Here is a 21,250-nt window from a genome sequence, read left to right as displayed (position 1 = left end):
TCGGCCCCTCATGTGCCCCTTTATATTGATTGCACCGGCGATAACAGTCGTGGGGCTAGATTTGTTCACGCATCCATGCACTTTGACACTGGATAGATACCACAGTTTCAGTTTCACAATTCACACACGGATGTGTCCGAAATTGTAAAATCATTCTTTGGTTATGAAATACCTCACGGCCATCACCCGCGTCTTTGTACGTTGAGCAGCATTCCAGTCAATGAGTAAACCGATGTTCCCTCAACTAGGTGGACTCGTTATTTCTGGAGTTCTTGTGCTTTAATTTAGACGAAAACGAACTGTATTATGTCAGAAATCTGTAAATCACAATAATAATAATGAGTTTGTTTGGATAGAGAGAATTTGGTTTGCAAAATTTATCCTCACAAATCCCAATCACCTTTTTATCTTCCCAATCACCTTTTTATCTCACATACATCACATCACAAAAAGTGCTACAGTAAATATCTCAAATAAATCATCCAAATTCTCTCTATCCAAACAAACTCAATATGTTCTTGCAATTTCAACTTGTTCAGAATCACGAAATCAGTGCATCATGATGGACCCCTTCCGCATCTCATGCTTGAAAATTAAATGAAATGGTAATCATTTTTACTTTTAATGGGAAAGAAAGTGAAAATCAAATGATCCTTTAGTGAATGTTTGGTTTCAAGAACTACAGTGGAGAGAAACGCCAGGGGAGTTCAACCAGAAAAAGGGTCGATTATATGTTTCGCGAATTGCATGTATGATATACACACTCGGGGTGCATACTTTTACCATAAAAGAGGCAAAATGCATTTTTTTTTTTTTTTGTTTAGATTGAGAAATTTGATGAAGAATTTGAAATCCACTCAAGTTGTTCTAATTATTTGAATTGATTTAGATACATTTGAATTTATAATTCACTAATTATCAAAATATATTTTAAACACTATAATAATTTGTAATTTATAAATTTAAATACTTCTTAAATAATTTAAATAATTATAAAAATTTGAGAAGATTTCAATCTTTCATTAAATCCCGCATTCCAATCGCAACCTAGGCGTACTTAAAATTCATTCAAATGTACTTAAGAATCGGAACAAAAGTAGACAGACATCCCTCTTCAGTAAGCGCAATATTCAGAGGGCATTCCTCGTTTGTCAATGGAGTTGACTTTTCAAAAGGTGAGACATGCACCTATATAGTATAGAGTATAGACTGTGGATATGGAGTATCCCCGGAAAAGGAAAAACTTGACCAAGAAGAATTTAACTTATTATATCAATCATAATACTTTTGAATCATTTTTCAATTCCAATATAGGTAGATTTTTGTTTAATCGTATTAATTTATTCACACTTTTGCATCAATTTTCAATTCCAATTTCCAATACTGAGCAAGTTCAATTGAACGAGCACATCTACTACATTACTATCAATCCAAAAGTCTTTAATAAAATACATATTAGACAACAATTACACGATACCTAAATTGATTGATTTGAGTCATTCGATCTGCAACAGAAAAAATCTTTACTAAACAATTATAAATCCCAAGTTAAATGTATAAATTATATTTGTCATAGCTTTGATCTACCTCGAAAATTACTAAAGTTAAACTGCACTAATGGCCCGTTTAGCGTTGCAATGCGTTTACAATAAAAAAGTTTAAGCACTAAAAGTATTTGGATTAATTTTTGATACACTGGCAGTAGTGTATGCACTTTCATCATTAGATGTACGACACATTAATCTGAATTTGAATTTGAAAATCAAATTTTGCATATGTGTCGTATATCCAACCGCGATAGTGTATACATCGTCAGTGTATATAAGATTTATTTAAAGTATTTTTAGGATATTTATAAGATTTATTCAATGTATTTTTAGGGTATTTAGTAACTGATTTTCTTAACTTAAGTAGGTAAATTTAGCAGGTTATAAACAGTTTCCTTAAAAGCACTTGTATTCTTTATAAAGTCCTCGCAACCCTCCAAACGGGGTCACACAAGATTAAGCAGCAAAGCAATCAACCATTCAGCATAATCGTGGACAGACCGGCGGCTCGTACTACTGAGGAGCACGAACACTCTTTTGCGCTAGCACTACACAAGACAAAACCCCAAACAAACTTCAGGGCCACGCTTCTTGAGTCCCTGACTGCTATAAAACCCTACCTTCTGTCCCCTGTCCATGCCTTTGCTCTCGCGGAAAATTTCCACAAATGAGGGGAGAGGATCCAAAGCCCCCGGATGATCCGACGTCGTTTTGTCTTCCACCAGGTTCTCGATTCTACCCTTCCGAGCAACAGCTCGTCTGCTACTACCTTACTTCTAAAAACAACGGCACCAATTGTTATGGCAAAGACGTAATTAAAGAGTTAGACTTGTACAATTTCAACCCGTTCAACTTACCTGAATCGGGTTGCTTCCGGTTCGGCAGCGGAGGGCGGAGGCGCCACTGGTATTGTTACGTTAGGAGGGTTGTTTTGAGGGAGAGAGGGAGGAGGAGAGTCGCCGGTGGCGGGTATTGGAAAAAGAGGGGGAGGGTTAGGGATGTAATTGATGCGGGTGCAGGGAAAGTTGTGGTGGGGACGCGTAAAAGTTTTGATTTTTATTCGGGGGATTCACACGAGAATGCTGTTAGGACTCGTTGGGTCCTGTATGAATATGCTCTCATTGATCATCATATGGTATTAATCTTCTTTTATGCTTTGATCATAATTTATTAAGTTATGGGTCTGATAAAAATTTGAAGTTTTGTACCTGATATTTTGGTAGAAGTTATACATTGTTGTTGGTCTAAGCTGATTGGGTTTGACTAGATTAACTTTTTTCATAATTAGTTAACTTGACGTTAATATCTAATGGGAATTTTTTCTCCCCCAAATACTTTCATTTTCATTGCGAATTGGGTTCTGCGGTTCTTTTTTTTTTTTAATATATTTATGGAGAAAATTTTGTGGTAATTTATGCTTCCTAAATTCAAGGGTATGAAGTAGAAATTGGATTCGGAAGTAGAAATTGGATTCGGCCATGTTAAATGAATGATTGTCAGTTGGCAGTCTTGCTTATGCTGGTTTCGGGAAATGATTTTAGTGGGGTCAATGTGGATTTAATTCATTTTTTCCCTAATAAAGCTGTTAAAATTCTCTTCTACTTTATTGTACTTGGTACTAGAATTTGCACATACAGGCGCAAATAGAGACATAAAGTTTGTGATTTACCTGTTGAGCTAGATTAGTTATTTCTTATTTGGAATTAGGTTTAAGTTTGTGTTTGTTATCTTGCTATTATCAATTACGCATTATAAATAGCTTTTGGTGCCTTTTGCATTGGTGTGATGAAATCATTTTTTATAAAAGAAAGTATATTTTGTTTCAAAATGTAAAGGTGATTTTCTTAATTGATTTTAATGTTAAAGGCAAGAAGAAAAAATGCATCGTGACTATTTCCTAATAACATATTGAAATTAGTTTTGATTTGTGAAGATCCTGAACGGGAGGCCTCGGTTTAGACTTGAGATTCACTGTGTGATACCCATTGCCCTGCTGCTGGACAAGCTTTTGATCATGATTTGTTTGTGTGCGAGAAGAGGAGAAAATAGATGGTTTCTTGTTTCAAGGATCTTGATGTCAGCTTCTATTCGACAGTCCTACACTCTGAGACTAATGTGTGCACCATCTTTCATATATGACTCGGATGTTGTGTATTCTTCCTAGGGTTGTGATTTCCATTTATTTCCATCTGTGTGTACTGTGTAGATGTCAAGTATATTTTGATGATGGTTGCTTTCCCATATGATCAGATTGAATATTAAAAGATCTAGGAAATTTGGTTATTGGATTATGTTAGAAGTTTCTGCTCTAATTCATTTGGTTAAAGCTGCAACAAAATTTATTCAGAATCTCATGATTCAAAGTATATGCAGGGATCTTTTGTCCTTTGCCGAGTGTTTAACAAATCTGATCTGGGACATAACTTATCAGAGCACAATATAAGTTCCTGCGGTGAGGAAAGTGTTGCAACTGTGCGTCATATAGGTGTTCAATATGATGGAAGTGTTACATCAGTTATTGAAGAATCTAAAATGCAAGACAAGAGTACGCAAAATGATGATAATGAGGTTTTGAAGCTCCCTCCAGGACAGGGTAATGAGTTAGACGAGACCATTAGCCTCAAGCCTGTTTCTGAGCAGGTATTAAACCTGAAATCTTCTTCTTTTCAATTCAGCGAAATTTTTCCTATCAGTTATAGTTAGAAGGATCCTGCTGCTTAGACTTCTGCAGTATATTTTCAAAACAGTTGCTTTGTCTGATTGTGGAATGTCAAAGCTCAATAGCATTCTTTGTTCCTTTTGGATTGCTCTTATTCTATTCACTTTGTTGGAGGTTCACTGGCATTAGGACTTTAGTGACTGTTATATGTGTGATTTCTTGAGGAGAAACAGAGAGGTTGGTGATAAGCCTTTTTTCTTTTTTACTGTAAATTCTGTGGATAAGTTGGTAGACAGTCCTCTTAGTTGAGATTTACTTGCCATATTAGAATGAACACTTTTTCTTTGGTAAATGGGATGATGAAAACTTCTGAGTGATGGTCTTGAATTGATTGACCTGATAAGTAAGTTTGAGATTTCCAGTGAGCTTTCCTGAACAAGCAGAAATGAAGATGTTATATGTATAGAGTAATAAATGTTCCTGTTTTCCCAACATGATCTTCTTTTCCCTTCTTCAAACTTCTATCTCCTCATTCGTCTTATGGGTTGGAAATTGAATGTGGTTCCTTAAGTACTCTTTCTGAGTTTACTTACTGACGCCCTTAAGTTTATCCAGATAGATTTTGCTTTCTTATTAAAAAAGATGGAGATTGCTTTTTCTTTATGATCTGTTGAATTTGAACATGTAGAATTATACGGCCCATGGATCAATCATTACTTCCTTCCTGATGATTTGTATGATTTGGCTGTGCAGGACTTGAAAACCATTCTAGAAGGAGATTATATAGAGGTCGATGACCTTCTATGCTCGCTTCCGGGTGTCGACTGATTAACTTTAGGAGTGGTAACATTATTGTGTTTGAAAAGATACAAGAGGCAGACATCTCCGATGTCCTGCAGATTTTCCTCAGTTGGAGTCTTGATGCTCAGATTACTTCCTCAGGAAGTAATGTTATGATCTAATTTTCTCTAGGAGATATGAATTACACATATTGATAGAACTGATATCACAATGAGTTAGAAACTGAGTTGTTCAATATGGATTATGGAATGAAGAAAATGCGAAAAGGTGGAGGGGAGTACTGCCAGTAATGAGATTTACCTCAATTGTGGATTAATGATCATGTGAAGGCCAGGAAACCATGTTTCATAAGGTGGTTGTGGATGCTTGTCTTGCTTTTCCTACATCTCATCCTTGATGAAAGGCTGGTAATGGTTTTTAGTATTGAACCTGCAGATCCTCAAATATCAATTTACAGCAGGCACTGGCCCGGGTGGAGGTGGCTAAAGATGGTGAGAAAGCTGTGCAAAGATGGGAAGGTCAACGGAGTCAATTGAATGAGGTGTGTGAGCTGGTCACTGCATCGGTCATTCTCAGTGTCAAGAATGTGAAGAAGTATGAATTGAAGCGCTGTGCTGATGTATAATAGCAGATCACTAGATCCAATTAAAATAAGTCTAGTTTTTTCTGGATATGAAGGTCTCTTTTACTAGGATTTTTATCATCAACTTATTAGTATATATGTGCTTGTTGGGATGGTAGCGGTTAACTGCTGCCGCTTGAGAAGATGGAGCAGCATTTAGGACCCCGCATAAATAGTCGATTTTAATGTTCATTCGTATTTTCATATCATGTTTCCAGCAAAAAAGGAAGGAGTTTGATTGGGTCGTTTTACCTGTACACCAACGAGTCGTCATCAAAATGCTCCACTATTTTCCCATCTACAGAGTGTTATTAATTTTTGACAAGCAACCCAAAATAATTAATATCGACGAATATCTCTTCAACTTTTCACCTGAGTTTCGTGAAGCTATTTTACTCTGTTTTTTTTTTTTTTTTTTTTACTTTTCTTTTTTAAAATGGATCCGGACATGACCAGCCGATGAAATTGTGTAAAACTTATACCGGTGGGTTTTAAAATCATTGGCAATTGACTAGTAAATTTTTTTTTTTTGGACGAAAGACTAGTAAAGTTCAAAATCAGAAAATGAATGTGGGCAATGATACAAGTATGCTGATAAAGTCTAGACATTAAAATGCAGGCTAAGAAACAAATAGGCTGAAATTCCTTATAACTGTGGGAGAGAAAAGCCCACAAAACTTTTTAGCTTAGACCATAGACTGATAGACCGCATTTCTTTCCGAAGGACGTGCAAACCAAATTCATTTAACTCCGACCCGGACAACAATTCTCCCCAAAACACAGAAATAGTTACCATGGCAAAGGGTTTATGAAAGGGTTTCTTCTTCAGTAGCTGCTTCTCTTCTTCTTCTTCTTACTACTTGAGTCTCGGGGCTGTGCCATCGGAACCCTTCATCAATTCGCCTTTCTCAGTCACTTTGCTGGTATGCTTCCGCCAACAACCCCCTCCCTCAGCTGCCTAGCAATGCAAATGGGGGGAAATTTTATGATATCTCGGGCTCTGTGTTCTAATTTTTCTTCTGTTATCTGTTACTCTGGTAATCATCCATTGATAAAAATATGAACTTTCAGGTGAATCAATAAATTTTCCCAGGATGGTTTCCGTTTAGCTGGACCAGAAACAACCCTTCAAATTAAAAGGATAAAGAGTTCTTAGATTCGAGAGTTTATCATTTTGGAGCATGGCACTTTGGATTTCAAGAAGGGCTTTTCGTTCTTGGAATGGTGCATTTTCTTCGGCACTTGGTTTTTCTAGTGGTATGTTATCTTCATGCTCTTTTTGTTCTCCTGAATAACTTGACTAAAATCTGACTCTTTATTATTATTCTGGGGGAAATTTTTATTGCAGGCTTGAGCTGTCAGCGGGCTGTTAGGCACAGTGTGTTTTCTGTTGAATTATCTGCTCTTCAAAAGGTAACTGGATTAGTTATCACAATTTGCTTATACTGATCTTGCAAGAAATTAGTTAGGATTTGAAATTTGTCTTCCGTGGTTGTGCCCTTGTTTTTTATCATTTGTTTTCCGCAAAAATGAATCTTTTGTAAGAAGATGGTAGCACATTTTGTTGGTCGCATCATATTCATTAGCTTTCTTCTTGTTTCTGGTTTTTGACTGCAGAATGAGTTACTTATCGCTGCTTGTCGAGGGTTTTCAACTTCTATCTTAACTCCTGGATCATGTGAAGATGCATTTCCCTCAGATTTGTTGTCCAGGAAACGGGTTTTCCCCCCTGAGCGCACAGTTGGTATGACTTCTAATACTTGCTTTTTATTTTTTGCTTTTTCTTTAGATACGTTCTGGAAAGATTAGCATGCTTCATTATGCTCCATTTTTTTGGAAAATTTTACTGTATTAAACTTTCTTTTTCTACACTTTTTTTTTTAAAATCTAGCTCATGAATCGATGGATAAGTCAAATTTTCTGTGAGGAATGAATTGAAACAGTGTCCAATTAATGCAGTTTGAATTGCATTAGATGATTGCACACCTTAGGCTTGACTCTAAGAATTTCGTTGCATTTGGTTTATAACGATATGATTGAGTTTATAGTGATGTATGACAAGGTAGGTATGACACAATGTATTGAAGAGAGTGATACAAATTTCTCTTATTAGGTTTGTATCTTAAATCCAGAATTTTCAAGTTTTTTAAAGGCTTCTGGCTGCAAATAATAAGAGTTTGTAGTGGATTTTCAGTTTACATGAGGATATGTTTTAGTTTATCTAGGAGATTTACTTTCTGTTTCTGGGAAGGTTATAGATTGAGTTGGCCCTACCAAATGAAGTTTACTTTTGGTTTTGATTTGTTATATATTCTCTGTCTCATCCGATGAAGGTAAAATTTCTTATAGACTGGCATATTGCTACTTTGTGTTCAACTAGCGAAACATCACTTCTTTACTGTGTTGATTATTTGTGATTTCTTAGGACTTTGTCAGGACCTGGTGATTCCGGTCACAAACTTTTCCAATGAAGATAAAGGCTTGATGGTTTTGGCTGGCGATGTTTTTGATGTTCCAATTAGGAAAGATATTGTCCATCGTGTTGTAAGGTGGCAGCTTGCAAAACGACAGCAGGTAGGATGATCTTTCTTTACTTGGAAGTATGATAAATTGACAGGATAACATGTCTTAATGTTTCACGAGCCAATATTGTACCTTGTATCCTCCTCTTAAACAATTGAGTTAAGAATAGCAAATCTATTAATGTCATGCCACTGAGTGAGGTCAATATAACCTTCTGCAGTTTTTTAAACTTTCTTAACTTTTGGCATCTAGTATCTTGTTATCTTCAACATTTTTAATTGTTATTTGCATATAAGAAGAGAAGTTTTAGTTCTTGCAGTGGAGGATATTTCGTGCTCGGTGTATATTAATAGTTTCTTAATGAGCTTTAAGCTGGAGAATAATTTATTATTGTGAAATTTTCTTAGAGCAGTGAGTTTTTGTCAGGGAACTCATTCAACCAAAACCATTAGCGAGGTCAGTGGAACTGGTAGAAAACCATGGCGACAGAAGGGTACTGGTCGAGCGAGACATGGAACACTGCGAGGTCCTCAGGTGATGTACCGCTGTCTTATATTTCTGTATAGATGGTGCTTTTTGTATGACTCTGAATGGTTACTATGGATTTGCTTGCTGAATAACAGTTCAGGGGTGGTGCAACTATGCATGGTCCCAAACCACGAAGTCATGCTATCAAGCTGAATAAGAAGGTCCGTCGACTGGGGCTAAAGATTGCATTGTCAGCTAGAGCAGCAGAAGGAAAGGCGAGTTTTTGAAAGCGTACTTTGTCTTATATAATTTCCTCCTTGTTTTTCTTATCTAGAATTTGGTTGGGTTGTCTTAGAACAATGGGCAAAAATTTTGTCCTGGACCCTATGTAGCCAAAAGTTACTTCAGTCCTAGTTTCCCTTTATTTATTTGATTTATTCTTATGCTCGTGGTGTCCTGCCATAAGTTTTTCTTGGTCTGGATGATGATTTAATTGTCTGGGGAAAAAAGAACCCTTTGTCCATTTTTTTTAAAAAAGAAACCCCCAGTCTTTCAGAGCAAAGCCTATCGCTTCATGCTTTAGACTATCTGGATAATTTTATATGCCTCTTTATAATTTTCTTTCATTGTAGTGCATAAATATTTTGGCCATAACTGGATGATTTGTATCTTGTAACACCTTTGATTTCTAGGATAGAGTTCCGGCTAGAATTAGGAGTACACCAACATTAATAGTGAAAAATAGAGCTTCTTTATCATATTAATTGTTGGTACTTTATTCTGTTCTGATTGCATTATTGGACTTGTTTACCGATGATGTTTATCCCTCAAGTTGCCATATAAGTATTTTCATCTGTTAAACAGCAATTCCGTTGCAATTGTGAAGTAACTACTAGGATATACAACAGCACTAACCTGCTAAAAACCTTATTGAGGCTTTCCTCATGGATTAAGTTAGCACACACACTAGCCTTCCTTTCTGAGCACTGATACCTCGAGATATGTTAGATAAGGTAGATAGTTGTATTTGACTGAATTTGTAGAGTATTGCGAATTTTGGGAGTCTGGAAAATTGTCATTTCTACTTTTAATTAACTATTAACCTGGAAGCCCTTGAGGATTTAAGTCTCTTTCATTTGAAGATTTTATATTTTTTAAGAGATTTATCTTCTATTATAAAGCTTGTACTTCTGTTCTAGTGTGGCTACATTTATCCAGTGTTGTTTTGGCCTTTCTACCTCCCTCTCCCATGGAAATGATAACATTTATCATTTCTTTTAGGATGAGGAATAGTTTTCCAGCTTATGCTCTTTATGTTCACCCATTCATCTAATTATATTAGTTTTGACATCGTATGGTTCTTTATCCACAGCTTATGGTTTTTGAGGATTTAGAGATCCCTTCACATAAGACAAAAAATATTGTCAGCTATTATAATCTAATGGTGGATACCAAGAAACTTCTGCTGGTGGATGGAGATGCAATTAACGAAAAGCTGAAGCTTGCTACCCAAAATATACATTATGTCAATGTTCTTCCTTCAATTGTAAGTATCAACTTAGTTTTGATTTGTCCCTCGTGAGTTTGTTGTTGGATGTAATTCCTGCTGACCATTCACATCTGAAAGATGAACTGCAATTTATCAAATTTTTAAAATTTCAGATGAACTATGGAATTACTCATCAATCACGCTTTTATAATTATCTTTGCCATAACCTTTCAATGAGTTTTCAAATACTGATTCCTTTTCAAGAAGATTTAGATTATTTTTCCCGTTATGTTATTAATGAACAACCATTAGCCATTTCATGGTTTCAGTAGAGTTCAAATGTCTACCAAAAATGTGGATGGTAATTTATGTAGAAATAAATTGTATTTTTCCTTGATAATCTGCCGCCCTGTTTCAGTAGTGACAGGCTGTTTTGGATTCTATTCGAGGTGATTCTTCTCCAGCACTTAGTCTGGTTCTGATTTTTTTTTTTTTTTGACTTTTGGTTTTTGCAGGGATTGAATGTCTATAGCATTTTGTTGCACGACACTCTAGTGATGTCTCGTGATGCCGTAAATAGGATAGTTGAAAGGATGCACACACCAATTAATCGCTAAGATAACATCAGCAAGTTCAAAGGGAAAGCTTGAATTTTTGTACGTTAGCCTGAGAGATGATGTAGTTGTCATGGCTAATGATGCTTGTATTGTTGTTATTGTCAAAACTTGTGACAGTCTGAGGCCATCTTTCGTGATCCAGGACGTGGCTTGGATGTCAGATAACTTGCTTAGGATTTTACTCAGGTTGTTACTTGAACAGGGAAATTGATGCAGATCAAGATAGTATTGCCACCTTTCCTTAGGAGACCTGCAGCAGGGCAGCCACTAGTTGTCTCTCTCATGATGATAAAGAGTGAGCCAGCATTTCGGTTTCACTTAGTGACTGGCTGATGAGAGGCTTGGCTCAAGACTTGGAATCTATAAAAAAGACGCAGGAAAACATGATATACTTGCTACTGTTTTAGTATTTTGTCTGTGGAGCGGAAAGGAGCGAGCTTGAATTCCATGACCCAAGGATCATGTGAGGCGCCATTTCTTTTCTGTTCTGCCTGCTTTATGTTTTGGGTCTCTTTATCTCTTACCAAGTTGTAAGTACTTGGCTTGGCTTTTTTTGCGTCCACCCCTTTCTGGTGTTGTTTCTTACTGTGTGCCATCTTTTGATCTTTATTTTGTTTTTCCATAAAGCACGGTCAAAACAATCATTTGTCCTCCTGCAAATCACAAGCAAAAACAACAGGAAATGAGGCTTACGGAGCGGCCTTGGCCTTTGCATGATCCGCTAGTGACTGCATCATTATTGATGTTGCTGTAACATTTCCTTTCATTTCACAATGCATGCTGCACCTACAAGCAATAAATGGCGCATCCCTTCATTCGTCATCCTCTTTTCTGTCCTTTTCTCCTCCTCTTGAATTCTCAAAAGACTCTTCAGGAGTTCATACCCTTTGCCTTGTGGAGTATGTTTCTTGATCGTGTTACCACATATCATATCCCCATCTTGGGGTGGAAAAAAAACCAAAAAAGCAAAAAAAGAGAGAGGTAGGCAAATGAACGTGTCGCCTGCAGCAGATGATCTATAGAAAACCATCACATAATCACACTTTTAGCGCTTATTAAAACCATAAAAAAGTGGCCCCTTCCAAGGAGTGAGATGAACATGTTGTCATAATATGTCGCGGTGGTAGCTATAAGACACTGATGATTCCTTCAGGGGTTTTTTTTGTCATCTTTCCGCAAGTCATTATTGTTATGATTATTATTCTTGGACACCAAAATCTGATCTGTTACCCATTTTTTTGGCCGGTCGATAAGCATAACCCGCAGCTGTGTGAAATATGCAATTCCATCATCACTGCCTTCGGTTTTGAGCAGCGATATTATTATTGCCCCACCCCACCCCACCCCAAACCAAACCCGTATGCTTTTACACACGTAAAATTGGGTGGGTCATTCCAATTCTTGTGTCATTGTAGACCCAAAATTCTGAGGGTCATTACTCATAAAGCTTCTGCCATCACGATTAAATTGAGCCACCGCACCACCTACCTTTCAGACAGGAGAAATTGATAGAAGGATTGGGTCCCATGATTGTAGACCAACACAGACCCCTTTGATTTTATGACTCCTCCTACAGCACAGTGTACACAAAAAAGTCCAACTCTTGCTTAATGACCCATAGAATAGACAGATGCTCCACTCTGTGTGTGTGTGTGTGTGTGTGTTTTTTTTTTTTTCCTTTCCCGTAGAAATATATAGAATAGAGGCGTGTATCATCATTCTTACCCTATTCTTGAGTGGAAACTGCTTTTGCCCAATGAAAACGGAGCGAAATGAAAAGTTTTTGTCTTGTATTTATTGCCGTAAGGTAATAGGTAAGCAGTAAGATTTTCTTTGCTTTAAGACACAACAAATGCAATCTGTACACATACATGAACAACATAAAATGTATGGTAGGAAGAGTATTATTATGCAAAAAAAAATGGAGGATTGTTGATGGGATTAATCAGTAGATTTTGATGTTTTGCATAGGCCATAGACTCGTAGAGTAGTGTTTTGACCCAGAAAATAATGAAAATTATGTAGAGATAAAGAGAGTGATGGACGTTAGGATGTGCCACCAAATGAGATGATACCTATAGCTTGATATGGTTGGGCGCATGTCGGCACCTCAAAATTTGTCATGTACAAGTTATTCAACACTAAGCTAACAGCCTTGTCTGACCTCACAAGCATATAATCTCACGGGAAATTTCATCACATTATAGACTCTTATCCTTCTTCTGGGCAGGGAATGGAATCACACTTATCCTCTTGTAATTATGTAACACATATATTTTTATTTATTAGGCAATGGTGGTTTGAGTAGACCATTTGGAAAAAGATAGGAAGCTTGCTAATTGCCAATTGCTAATGGGCAAATGCTAATATGCTTTTCTGTCTCGTGACTTGTGACCTAAACCCAACAATACAAAACACAAAGGAAAAAGGCAAAGCAAAGCAAGCCCACCTTTGAATTTGATTGAAAGAAGAAAGAAATCAAAGACTAGAGAGGTGAGGCGGTGAGTGTGAGAGAGAAAGGAAAGAAGGAAAGGAGGATGAGCATATTTATAGAACCAAAGACTTGGAATTGGAAGAAGAATAAAGAGCCCCACTCGACTTGGATGATGCGACGTTGCTGCCGTGCCCAGCAGCTGTGTATGTTTATGCGCCCCTTGCGTGGTATGGTGAGATTATAGGAGCTGCCTTACGGCCTACTTACTTACGGGTCAAAATGAAGAGAAAATCTTATACATATTTACTTACCGACGACTATATGTACGTTATCAGCATTGAATTTACTATATATGTATATACGTAAAAGTTAAATTTTAAATTTAAATGTTACGTAGACGTCATTCATTCAGGATTAATTTTAAAATTAATTATTAAAACAAAGTTGGACCATTTATATACGTACTTGCAGGTATCTATCTTTTTTGTAATGAGACAATTTTTGCTGTGACCAAATCCTTCTGTTTACACCACTTTTCTTTCCTTCTCTTTGTTCTTTTCCTTTTGGGCTTTTATGTGTCCTTAAGACTAATTTAATTACTAATAATTGATAAGCTGACGCTTATGAATAAAAAGAAAAATAAATTTTGAGTACTTGCTAGGATGTATGTGTGCTAAAATAAATGAATAACATGGAAAATACCCCACAAATCATGGTATGCACCCTGTATTCATGTACGCTAATTTTTCGTTAAAGTGCTGGAGAAAAGAAGCTGTATAGTTGTGTTAAATTGATACTACTAGTTTGCCATGCTTTTCACGTGTTTTGAATAAAATGGACAAATTTGAATGAGCTAATTGGAGACGCATTCCATTCTTTCGTTTTCCTCTTGGGGTCATTGGAGCACCCAGCCGTTTCCTAATACTACTATTGGTTTGATTGTTCCAATACTGCAATTTGAAAGGGAAAAAGGAGACCTCCATCTCGTATTTGTTTGATTCAACTCAACTCAATCAAAGCTTGTTCAGAGTTCAAAATCTCCTGCTCAAAAAAAAAAAAAAAATTCAAAATTTCTTACTTACACCTACCTACGGGATGAATTAATATATTTCTGATACGATTAGTTGCTTTCGATAATATCGCCCATTAACATTTTGTGCGTACATTAAAAAGGAAAAGATTGCTGATTCTCACGTCTAATTGACTAAAAATTTGTATCCTCGTTGTTTATACATTTCTTATCTTTTAATTATTGCAGAGCAGGAATTAATTCAGCATTAAAATGAACAATTAAACTATGAAACAAGTATGGTAACATAATAATAGGATTCCACTAGTTTCACCAAACACTACTATTTTTAAAGAACAAAAAAAAAAAAAAGAAGAAGAAGAAAAAAAACCACTCCTCCCGCCCCCCCCCCCCCCCCCCCAACACTCCCACCAGCACAAAAACACCTCCCAAGAGAAAAGAGAGAGAAAAAAGAAAAAAAGACTGCCACAGCCCACAAGTGTGAAACCAAGAAGCAGGTTCATTAGGCCTTTAAATTTAAAGAAACGAAGTGCAAAGACGGACATGTGATTATGAGATGCCAAACAGGGGCCAGCTGCTCGGCGTGGAGATGCATTGGGGAGACACAGTTGAGTTGACAGAAAAGACCAACCAAAAAAGAAAAACATTTCAACATTCAACCAAAATATTTACTGCTCTTATTAAACTATAGTACTCGTACTATGCCCTTTAGGCTTTAGGCGTCCAGCCCTCCAACCCCTTCCTTGAAAGAAGAGCTTTAAATTTCAAGACAGCGATTAACGTTTAAGGGCAATAGAAAAAGAGAGGGGAGACATCAGACATGAGGAAAAAAAGCCATTTGGTAAGCGGCCTTTTAACCCACATATGCATGAACATGACAACTCCTCTCCTTTTTCTTCTTTTCTTTTCTTTTCAGTTTTTGGTTTTGTTTTCTACCGCTACTATTACTGCCACTGCCTTACCGAATACCGATTTCTATTAGTAGTATTTTCTTTCTCATGTCCCATTTCATTTTCCATCCTTGACATTTCTTGCATTCAATTCAGTTGCTTCTGATCGTGATTAACATGACTTTTTAATTTTCTGAAATGTCAAAAATGCATAATTGACTGAAATAGCAAAGGATTACTGTTGGTCTGGCTTTAATCAGCCTCATTATTCTACCCCCCCAATGCTAAATGCTAATAGCACACCCATCTCTCTTCCATCCTCTTTCACACCCATAACCCACCATTTCTTCCTCATCTTCTTCTTACAAAACCTTTTCTCTTTATTCTTATCTCTCTCCTTTTCTCCATCTGTATCTCTTCATCTATCACAGATTGTTCAGCAGTGAGGTCTGTCTGTTTTGGGCTTTTTTTCTTTTAATATCTTGTTTTCTTTGTGGCCGATAGAGGAAAAAGAATCTTAAATTTGGATGGAAAGATTGTTTTTTTTTTTGTTATTTTTGTTTGACAGCGCTGATTTCTGGCGGTTATTTTGCATTTCAGGTCTTGACTGTAGATCTACAGCTTAATCTGCTGCTGTTTGTCTGATAAAAATCCAGTCTTGGTTGCTGTTCGTTCTGGGCTGCTATTCTTTTTTGGTCTAGGTAATAGAATCATACCATTTTTTGGTTCATCCTCCTCTATTGATTCTTGACTTTTTGATAATTTTTATTATTTTCTAGTTTTTTTTCCTCGTTTCATTTCCTTGCATCTTTCTTGTTTCCAAATACTTCTTGTTCAGAGCAAATGCCTATAATTTTGAAAAAAAAAAGTTATGACTTTTGGTACTTGACTCATTGATGGTTGGATTGAGAGCTGATTCTGGGTGGTTTTCTTCTCTGACCAATCCATTTTGATTAATGATTTTAAGGCTTTTCCAAGAAAAATAATAATAGAATCTTCCTAGTTTTATTATCTACAAAAAATCTATTTTTGATGCAGTTTGCTTTTATTAATTTCTTCGTCTATTTACACATCGGGTGTGATCATATTGTTAAGTAACGCTTTAGTGCAATGTCATTTTATGGTTGGTGATTCTTCGTTGTGTCTTCTCTTTTGTGTAAAGATTGGGATATCAGAACAAAAAGCTTGTAAATTCATATTCGTGCTTTAAGTTGTTGCTAGGTTAGCTAAGTTTGTATCCTCATTTTTTTGCTTCAAGTTGTTGGGATGATGGAAGAATGATATATTTGCAACTTGCATTCAAGAGTTTTGGTTGTAATCAACCTTACTGTTGTTAGCAGACTAACAAACCTTTAGCACATACCTAGATATCTCAATGCTTTGCTCGAGGCCAATGAACAATGCATGCCTGCATTGCTTTTTAGGTGCGGTAAAGTTTTTATGTCATGAAAGTTAGAACATTTGGCTGGCATGCATGAAACCTTCACCGGCATGTTTCACTGTCAGTGTTCTGCAACAAATACTGAAATGGTGAGGCTGGCATTCTGATTTTGTGTTCTGTAATCTGAATGCTGATGGTAAGACTGCATGGTCATAGAATGCTGGCAGTTAAGGTCTGTAACAAACCACATTTAGTACATAATTTTTCAAAAGCATCTTAGTGGTTAGATGCATACATTTTTGTGGTGGCACTGAAAGACTTTGTATTTAACGTCATTCTGCAATACCAGTTCTGCTGTTGTATTATCTCTTATCTTTGGCTTCTCTTTTATGGCCAAATCATAATCATGTGAATTTGTTTACTGACAATCTCAGATTACCTGAAGAACTGCTTTCTGAGCTCTGTTTGCGTAAGCATTTTTTGGAGCTGTTCAGAAATCTTGAAGAAGCACATTCAGCCCTAATGCAAGGGCAAAGGAGTGCTGTTGGTTCCTTACCTGAAGTTTTAGGCATTGATCATGGATCAACATCAAGCGATACTAGCTTAGACCAGCAGGTGCACTGGAATAGCATAAGGAATTCGTCACAAAACAGGATACCTGATTATTTGATGTCGCCGACAGACACAAGTGTTGGATTTCTAAATGCAGTGAACCAACCAGGGCAGAATTTAAGTGGATGGGATTTCGGTGAAAGCAGTTCTAGAGGGGAACAAGGCGAGGTTAGTGAAACTGATCGGAAAAACGAACATGGGTGGTCATCTCCAATAAATGTTTGTGCTGGTGCAGCTCTTGGCGCAGAAGGACAGCAATATGGGCCCTCTAATATTCTTTCATTAAATAATGTTGGTGTAAATATGCACAGCAATGAAAGTGCAAGTGGGACTTTCTTTATGCAAAATTCAGGCTCTGAATCCATTCGGCAGGATCTGAATATGAACTCAGATATTATTGTAGATGAGGATGATGATTGCCAAGTTTTGGAATGTCAAAATGCGTTCAAAGCTAGTGAATCAGTGAATGAGCGGATGCCATCTGCTAGTAATTCTTCCAATCCTTTTGGGATGTCTTCTGGAACTGGTGGATTTTTGGTGGAGGAAGCTGATGGGAGGCCTGGCTGTTCATTGGATGGTCGAAGGTTTTCGTGTAAAAGAAAAACACTGGAAGGAAATGCTGGACAATCTTCTGGGAGTGGAAGTTCAAACTTGGTTCAACATGCTGAGAGCAATCTATGGCATTCAGTACCAGCTAGGCATAATGCATCCAGCAGCACAGGTATAGCTGCCCCTTCAGAAAACAACTCAACGGTCAATCTACCAGAGCAGGTAATCCCGAGACTCGGATTAAGTGTTGGACGAGCATCTTCTGATAGTCATCCTCCATTAACTGCTTCAAGAACTGCAGAGAGTTCCCGCAGAAATTTTCGCTTGAGGATAAATGCCTCACATCAACAAGATTCTTCACGCAATAATATAGTCTCCACAGAGACTGATGTTGGAAATCCTAATAGTTCATCCGCTCAGCATTCATTTAGGTTGCTCCCCCGTAATAATTCTTTGGATGTGAGACCTGCACCTACGACCGACAGTGGAAGTTCTCAAGGTCAGTCAGTTGTAGTGCATGTGTCATCTGTGCGTCGAAACCCACATTCCAGGTGGAATGGAGCATCTAGCTCAAGAACTGGAAGCTCATCTAGTTTTGCCATTTCTGGAGATATAGATGCTGTACCATATGAGGAGTCTAGTTCATCCAGTGTGGCAAGGCACATTTCAGAACATCCCATGTTTGTACCACCAACGGAGATACGAAATTCATCACAAAACCCTCCTAATTGGAGTTTAGCTGGCGGAAGTGTCAGTAATCCTGGAAACGCTGCATCAACTTCCCGCACTGGCTCTAGTGCAGTTGTCCACTCATCTACCCCTACTTGGACACCCCATCGGAATCCTTCTCAGTATCCAAGGAGACTATCAGAATTCGTTCGCAGATCTTCGTCATCTTCAGCTGATAGCGACTCTGGAGGTCACAGCAGCAATTATCCTTCACTGCGGACAGGTCCCTCGTCCTCCCAAGACATGCCACTTTCATCTGGATCTGGTAGTCAGGGTCGCCATGCAGCAAGTTCAAGGTCAGCAATATTGTTGGAGAGACACCTTGATACTGCTTTTGGATCTTATTCATTAAGAAATTTGGCTGCTGCCAGTGAAGGAAGAAACAGGCTAATGTCTGAGGTACATCATGTTGCTTTACTTTTTCGTTGTTTTCTTTTCCCGTTTGTTTTCCAATATTCTTAATTGTTAGCCATCTTTTTCCTGAAGTTTATTAGTATATCATTTAAGTCTGTTAAATGTCCTATTTTAAAACTATGGTTAACAACTCTGATATGATTTTTTTCTTTTCTGCAAGTTATCTATTGAATTTCATCTTGGCACTTAATGTTGTGATCGTATCTCCAGATAGCACTCTTGCCTTTAAGGCACTTCGTTGCAGCTGAATCATTCAAACATGATGAAGATTTCTTTATGTTTTTTGGCATATCGTCATATAAATGTCAATAATCGTGTTTTCTTTTTGGCTAATTAGCAGATACGCAATGTCTTGGATCTCATGCGCAGGGGAGGAGAGGGCTTGCGATTTGAGGTTAGATTTTGACATTAATTGAAAGCTTTTGTATTTTGACATTGCTACGATAATTTTCTAGGTATAAATAGACAAGTTTTGCCTACATTATCCAGCATTTTGTAGTGATACTCTGGTTGATTAAGTATTCATTCTCTGTCCTGTGGAAGACAGCAAATTGCAGGCTACATTGAATGTTTAATTGGATAGAAATCACCTTTGTAGTTGGTGCAAAAAATAGCACAGGACAATAACTTAGATATTTGATAGCAAAAAATTCGGAAGATTGCGCGCACTCCTTTAGATGCACACTAACAGGTGATATTTTGATACTTCAAAATGTTACTCTTGATAGATCAAAAAATAATTTGCATCAGCTTTTAGAAGGCGACTGATACCTTGTATAAAAGGGTGAGGTGTCATGAGAATAGTACTCCTGCTTCGTCCTCCTTTTTGTGGCACAGGCAAGGCAAGGCAAGCTAGTTTTTGTCTTGTCTAGTTTTTGGGCAGTAGATTGTGAGAAGCTCAACGTATTGTTTTTAGTTATTTGATGAATGTTTTTGTTTGTGACAGGATGTCATGGTTCTTGACCAATCAGTCTTTTTCGGGATGGCTGATTTTCATGATCGCCATAGGGATATGCGGCTTGATGTTGATAACATGTCATATGAGGTGACCTAGGCAGTAATTTCTTGATCTTGTATCATGAGCTTTGTGCTACACATTCTTAAAACTTCATTTCCTGCACCGTTACAGGAATTATTGGCACTAGAAGAGCGTATTGGAAATGTGAGCACTGGTTTGAGTGAAGAAACCATTTTGAAACAGTTGAAACAACGGAAGTATGTAAGCAATAAAACAGTTGAGGTTGAAACAGAGCCGTGCTGTGTATGTCAGGTAAACCATCCAAGTCTTTGCATTCTGGGTTTCTGCAAGATACGATTTTTGCTTTTGCTGTTGATTTGGCAGTTTTATGGCTCTTATAAGCGGGGCCTTAAGTTCTACCTACCTTATTATTTGCAGGAAGAATATGGTGATGGTGAAGATCTTGGTTCTCTGGACTGCGGGCATGATTTTCATGCCGAGTGTATTAAACAATGGCTTACACACAAGAATTTATGTCCCATTTGTAAAACAACGGGACTGGCTAAATGAATAAGACCAATTGTTCTGGGCAATAAAATTGCCTCCATCTGAAAGAGTTGGGGCGATTGGCTCTCAGAAGTGTTTGAGCAGATCATACATCCTCTGCCCGCTCCTTGTAAAACTTCCAGGGATGTATTTTCTTCTTATGCTACTGTGGACTGATACGATTGTTTTAGACTAAGTATAAACAGAACGAATGTTTTGACATTTTCATTAGGTATTCAATTGATTATTGGAAGTTGAAGTCTTTTTCCTTTTACGGTACAAGGCTTTTAGATTGGAATTTATCATTTCTTTTTGCTCCCACTGTTTTAGATTGTCCATCACCTGCTCAATAGGATAAGAAAAAAAATGAAGTTGCTAGGGGAACGATCTTAGCGAAGAAAATGAAGAGGGCAGAAATTATGAAAAGAGGAAATTTGTTGCTCTTCTCGTTTAAGAGGTCGGAAAGGAAAAGAAGAGGTTTGAGGCGATGATGAACACTCATTCTTTCATCATCTTCACAACCCTTCCTTCGATTTCCTTTTGGGAGATTGGTGACCTCTACTAAATGCTTTTTTTCCTTTATTCGTCTGAGAGTTTTATCAATGCATTGGTTGGAATGCCCTCCAAGAAAGTGTAACGTGCCCACAGATGCTTGGGGAGAAGGAGATGCTCCATAATTCTAAGGCTGGAGTTGGTGGAACAAAGGGCCAATTAAAATGATCAGTGCATCACAATTTTTCTCTTATTCATGACAACTAACAGACAAGTTTCGTATCAGATCATATCATTAGGGAGTGAAATTGGTTGAACAGCTCCTTCAAATTGGAGGACGCTTGTGCAATGAAGATAATTTTTCGTGGGTTCCTAAATAACCAACCACTTCATTAGCTGGGCAAAAGCAGAGAAGATCATCAGCAATACAGGGCAGGGTGGAGATTTCCATTTGTCTTGGAAGCTAGTGGAGTACTGCATTTTGCTTGT

At 37.4% G+C, this 21,250-nt stretch overlaps 3 protein-coding genes across 6 annotated transcripts; all 3 read left to right on the top strand.

The window, feature by feature from the left end:
- Positions 1 to 1,984: 1,984 nt before the first annotated feature.
- Positions 1,985 to 5,886, top strand: LOC113713308 (NAC domain-containing protein 72-like). Of its 2 annotated transcripts, XR_011822456.1 has the most exons (4): positions 1,985 to 2,682; positions 3,921 to 4,187; positions 4,960 to 5,359; positions 5,443 to 5,886. XR_011822456.1 is itself a non-coding variant. In XM_072069337.1 (3 exons), the coding sequence occupies exons 1-3, from the start codon at positions 2,215 to 2,217 to the stop codon at positions 5,032 to 5,034; spliced, it is 810 nt and encodes a 269-aa protein (XP_071925438.1). In that variant the 5' UTR covers positions 1,985 to 2,214; the 3' UTR covers positions 5,035 to 5,886. The 2 variants fall into 2 exon arrangements, 1 of the variants encoding a protein (XP_071925438.1); XM_072069337.1 differs by having other exon boundaries at positions 4,960 to 5,886.
- A 527-nt stretch (positions 5,887 to 6,413) lies between these two features.
- LOC113713506 (uncharacterized) lies at positions 6,414 to 11,308 on the top strand. The gene is made up of 9 exons (XM_072069556.1): positions 6,414 to 6,552; positions 6,701 to 6,886; positions 6,978 to 7,042; positions 7,247 to 7,373; positions 8,055 to 8,203; positions 8,579 to 8,686; positions 8,776 to 8,895; positions 9,993 to 10,166; positions 10,625 to 11,308. Exons 2-9 carry the CDS (start codon positions 6,811 to 6,813, stop codon positions 10,724 to 10,726), a joined length of 921 nt encoding a protein of 306 aa, XP_071925657.1. The 5' UTR covers positions 6,414 to 6,552; positions 6,701 to 6,810; the 3' UTR covers positions 10,727 to 11,308.
- A 3,586-nt stretch (positions 11,309 to 14,894) lies between these two features.
- Positions 14,895 to 20,543, top strand: LOC113714562 (probable E3 ubiquitin-protein ligase RHG1A). Of its 3 annotated transcripts, none has more exons than XM_072069095.1 (7): positions 14,895 to 15,031; positions 15,681 to 15,781; positions 16,896 to 18,750; positions 19,103 to 19,159; positions 19,712 to 19,810; positions 19,895 to 20,035; positions 20,162 to 20,543. In XM_072069095.1, exons 3-7 carry the CDS (start codon positions 16,984 to 16,986, stop codon positions 20,291 to 20,293), a joined length of 2,196 nt encoding a protein of 731 aa, XP_071925196.1. In that variant the 5' UTR covers positions 14,895 to 15,031; positions 15,681 to 15,781; positions 16,896 to 16,983; the 3' UTR covers positions 20,294 to 20,543. The 3 variants fall into 3 exon arrangements, with proteins under 3 accessions (XP_071925196.1, XP_071925197.1, XP_027094268.2); XM_072069096.1 differs by lacking the exon at positions 14,895 to 15,031 and adding an exon at positions 15,146 to 15,527 and having other exon boundaries at positions 19,106 to 19,159; XM_027238467.2 differs by lacking the exon at positions 14,895 to 15,031 and adding an exon at positions 15,146 to 15,527.
- Positions 20,544 to 21,250: the final 707 nt, after the last annotated feature.

The sequence above is a fragment of the Coffea arabica genome, chromosome 10c (assembly GCF_036785885.1).
Source record: "Coffea arabica cultivar ET-39 chromosome 10c, Coffea Arabica ET-39 HiFi, whole genome shotgun sequence".
Lineage (NCBI taxonomy): Eukaryota > Viridiplantae > Streptophyta > Magnoliopsida > Gentianales > Rubiaceae > Coffea > Coffea arabica.
The sequence above is the reverse complement of the archived record's forward strand: the minus strand, read 5'-3'. Positions and strand labels throughout refer to the sequence as shown.

Excerpts from the sequence above, each read along its gene's own strand:
- LOC113714562 (XM_072069095.1), top strand. The coding sequence starts at position 16,984 with ATGCAAGGGCAAAGGAGTGCTGTTGGTTCCTTACCTGAAGTTTTAGGC. Across the intron at positions 18,751-19,102 it reads GAAACAGGCTAATGTCTGAG|CAGATACGCAATGTCTTGGA; the intron begins GTACATCATGTT and ends TTGGCTAATTAG. Across the intron at positions 19,160-19,711 it reads GAGAGGGCTTGCGATTTGAG|GATGTCATGGTTCTTGACCA; the intron begins GTTAGATTTTGA and ends TGTTTGTGACAG.
- LOC113713308 (XM_072069337.1), top strand. The coding sequence starts at position 2,215 with ATGAGGGGAGAGGATCCAAAGCCCCCGGATGATCCGACGTCGTTTTGT. Across the intron at positions 2,683-3,920 it reads CTCTCATTGATCATCATATG|GGATCTTTTGTCCTTTGCCG; the intron begins GTATTAATCTTC and ends AAGTATATGCAG. Across the intron at positions 4,188-4,959 it reads TCAAGCCTGTTTCTGAGCAG|GACTTGAAAACCATTCTAGA; the intron begins GTATTAAACCTG and ends TTGGCTGTGCAG.
- LOC113713506 (XM_072069556.1), top strand. The coding sequence starts at position 6,811 with ATGGCACTTTGGATTTCAAGAAGGGCTTTTCGTTCTTGGAATGGTGCA. Across the intron at positions 8,204-8,578 it reads AGCTTGCAAAACGACAGCAG|GGAACTCATTCAACCAAAAC; the intron begins GTAGGATGATCT and ends AGTTTTTGTCAG. Across the intron at positions 8,896-9,992 it reads CTAGAGCAGCAGAAGGAAAG|CTTATGGTTTTTGAGGATTT; the intron begins GCGAGTTTTTGA and ends CTTTATCCACAG.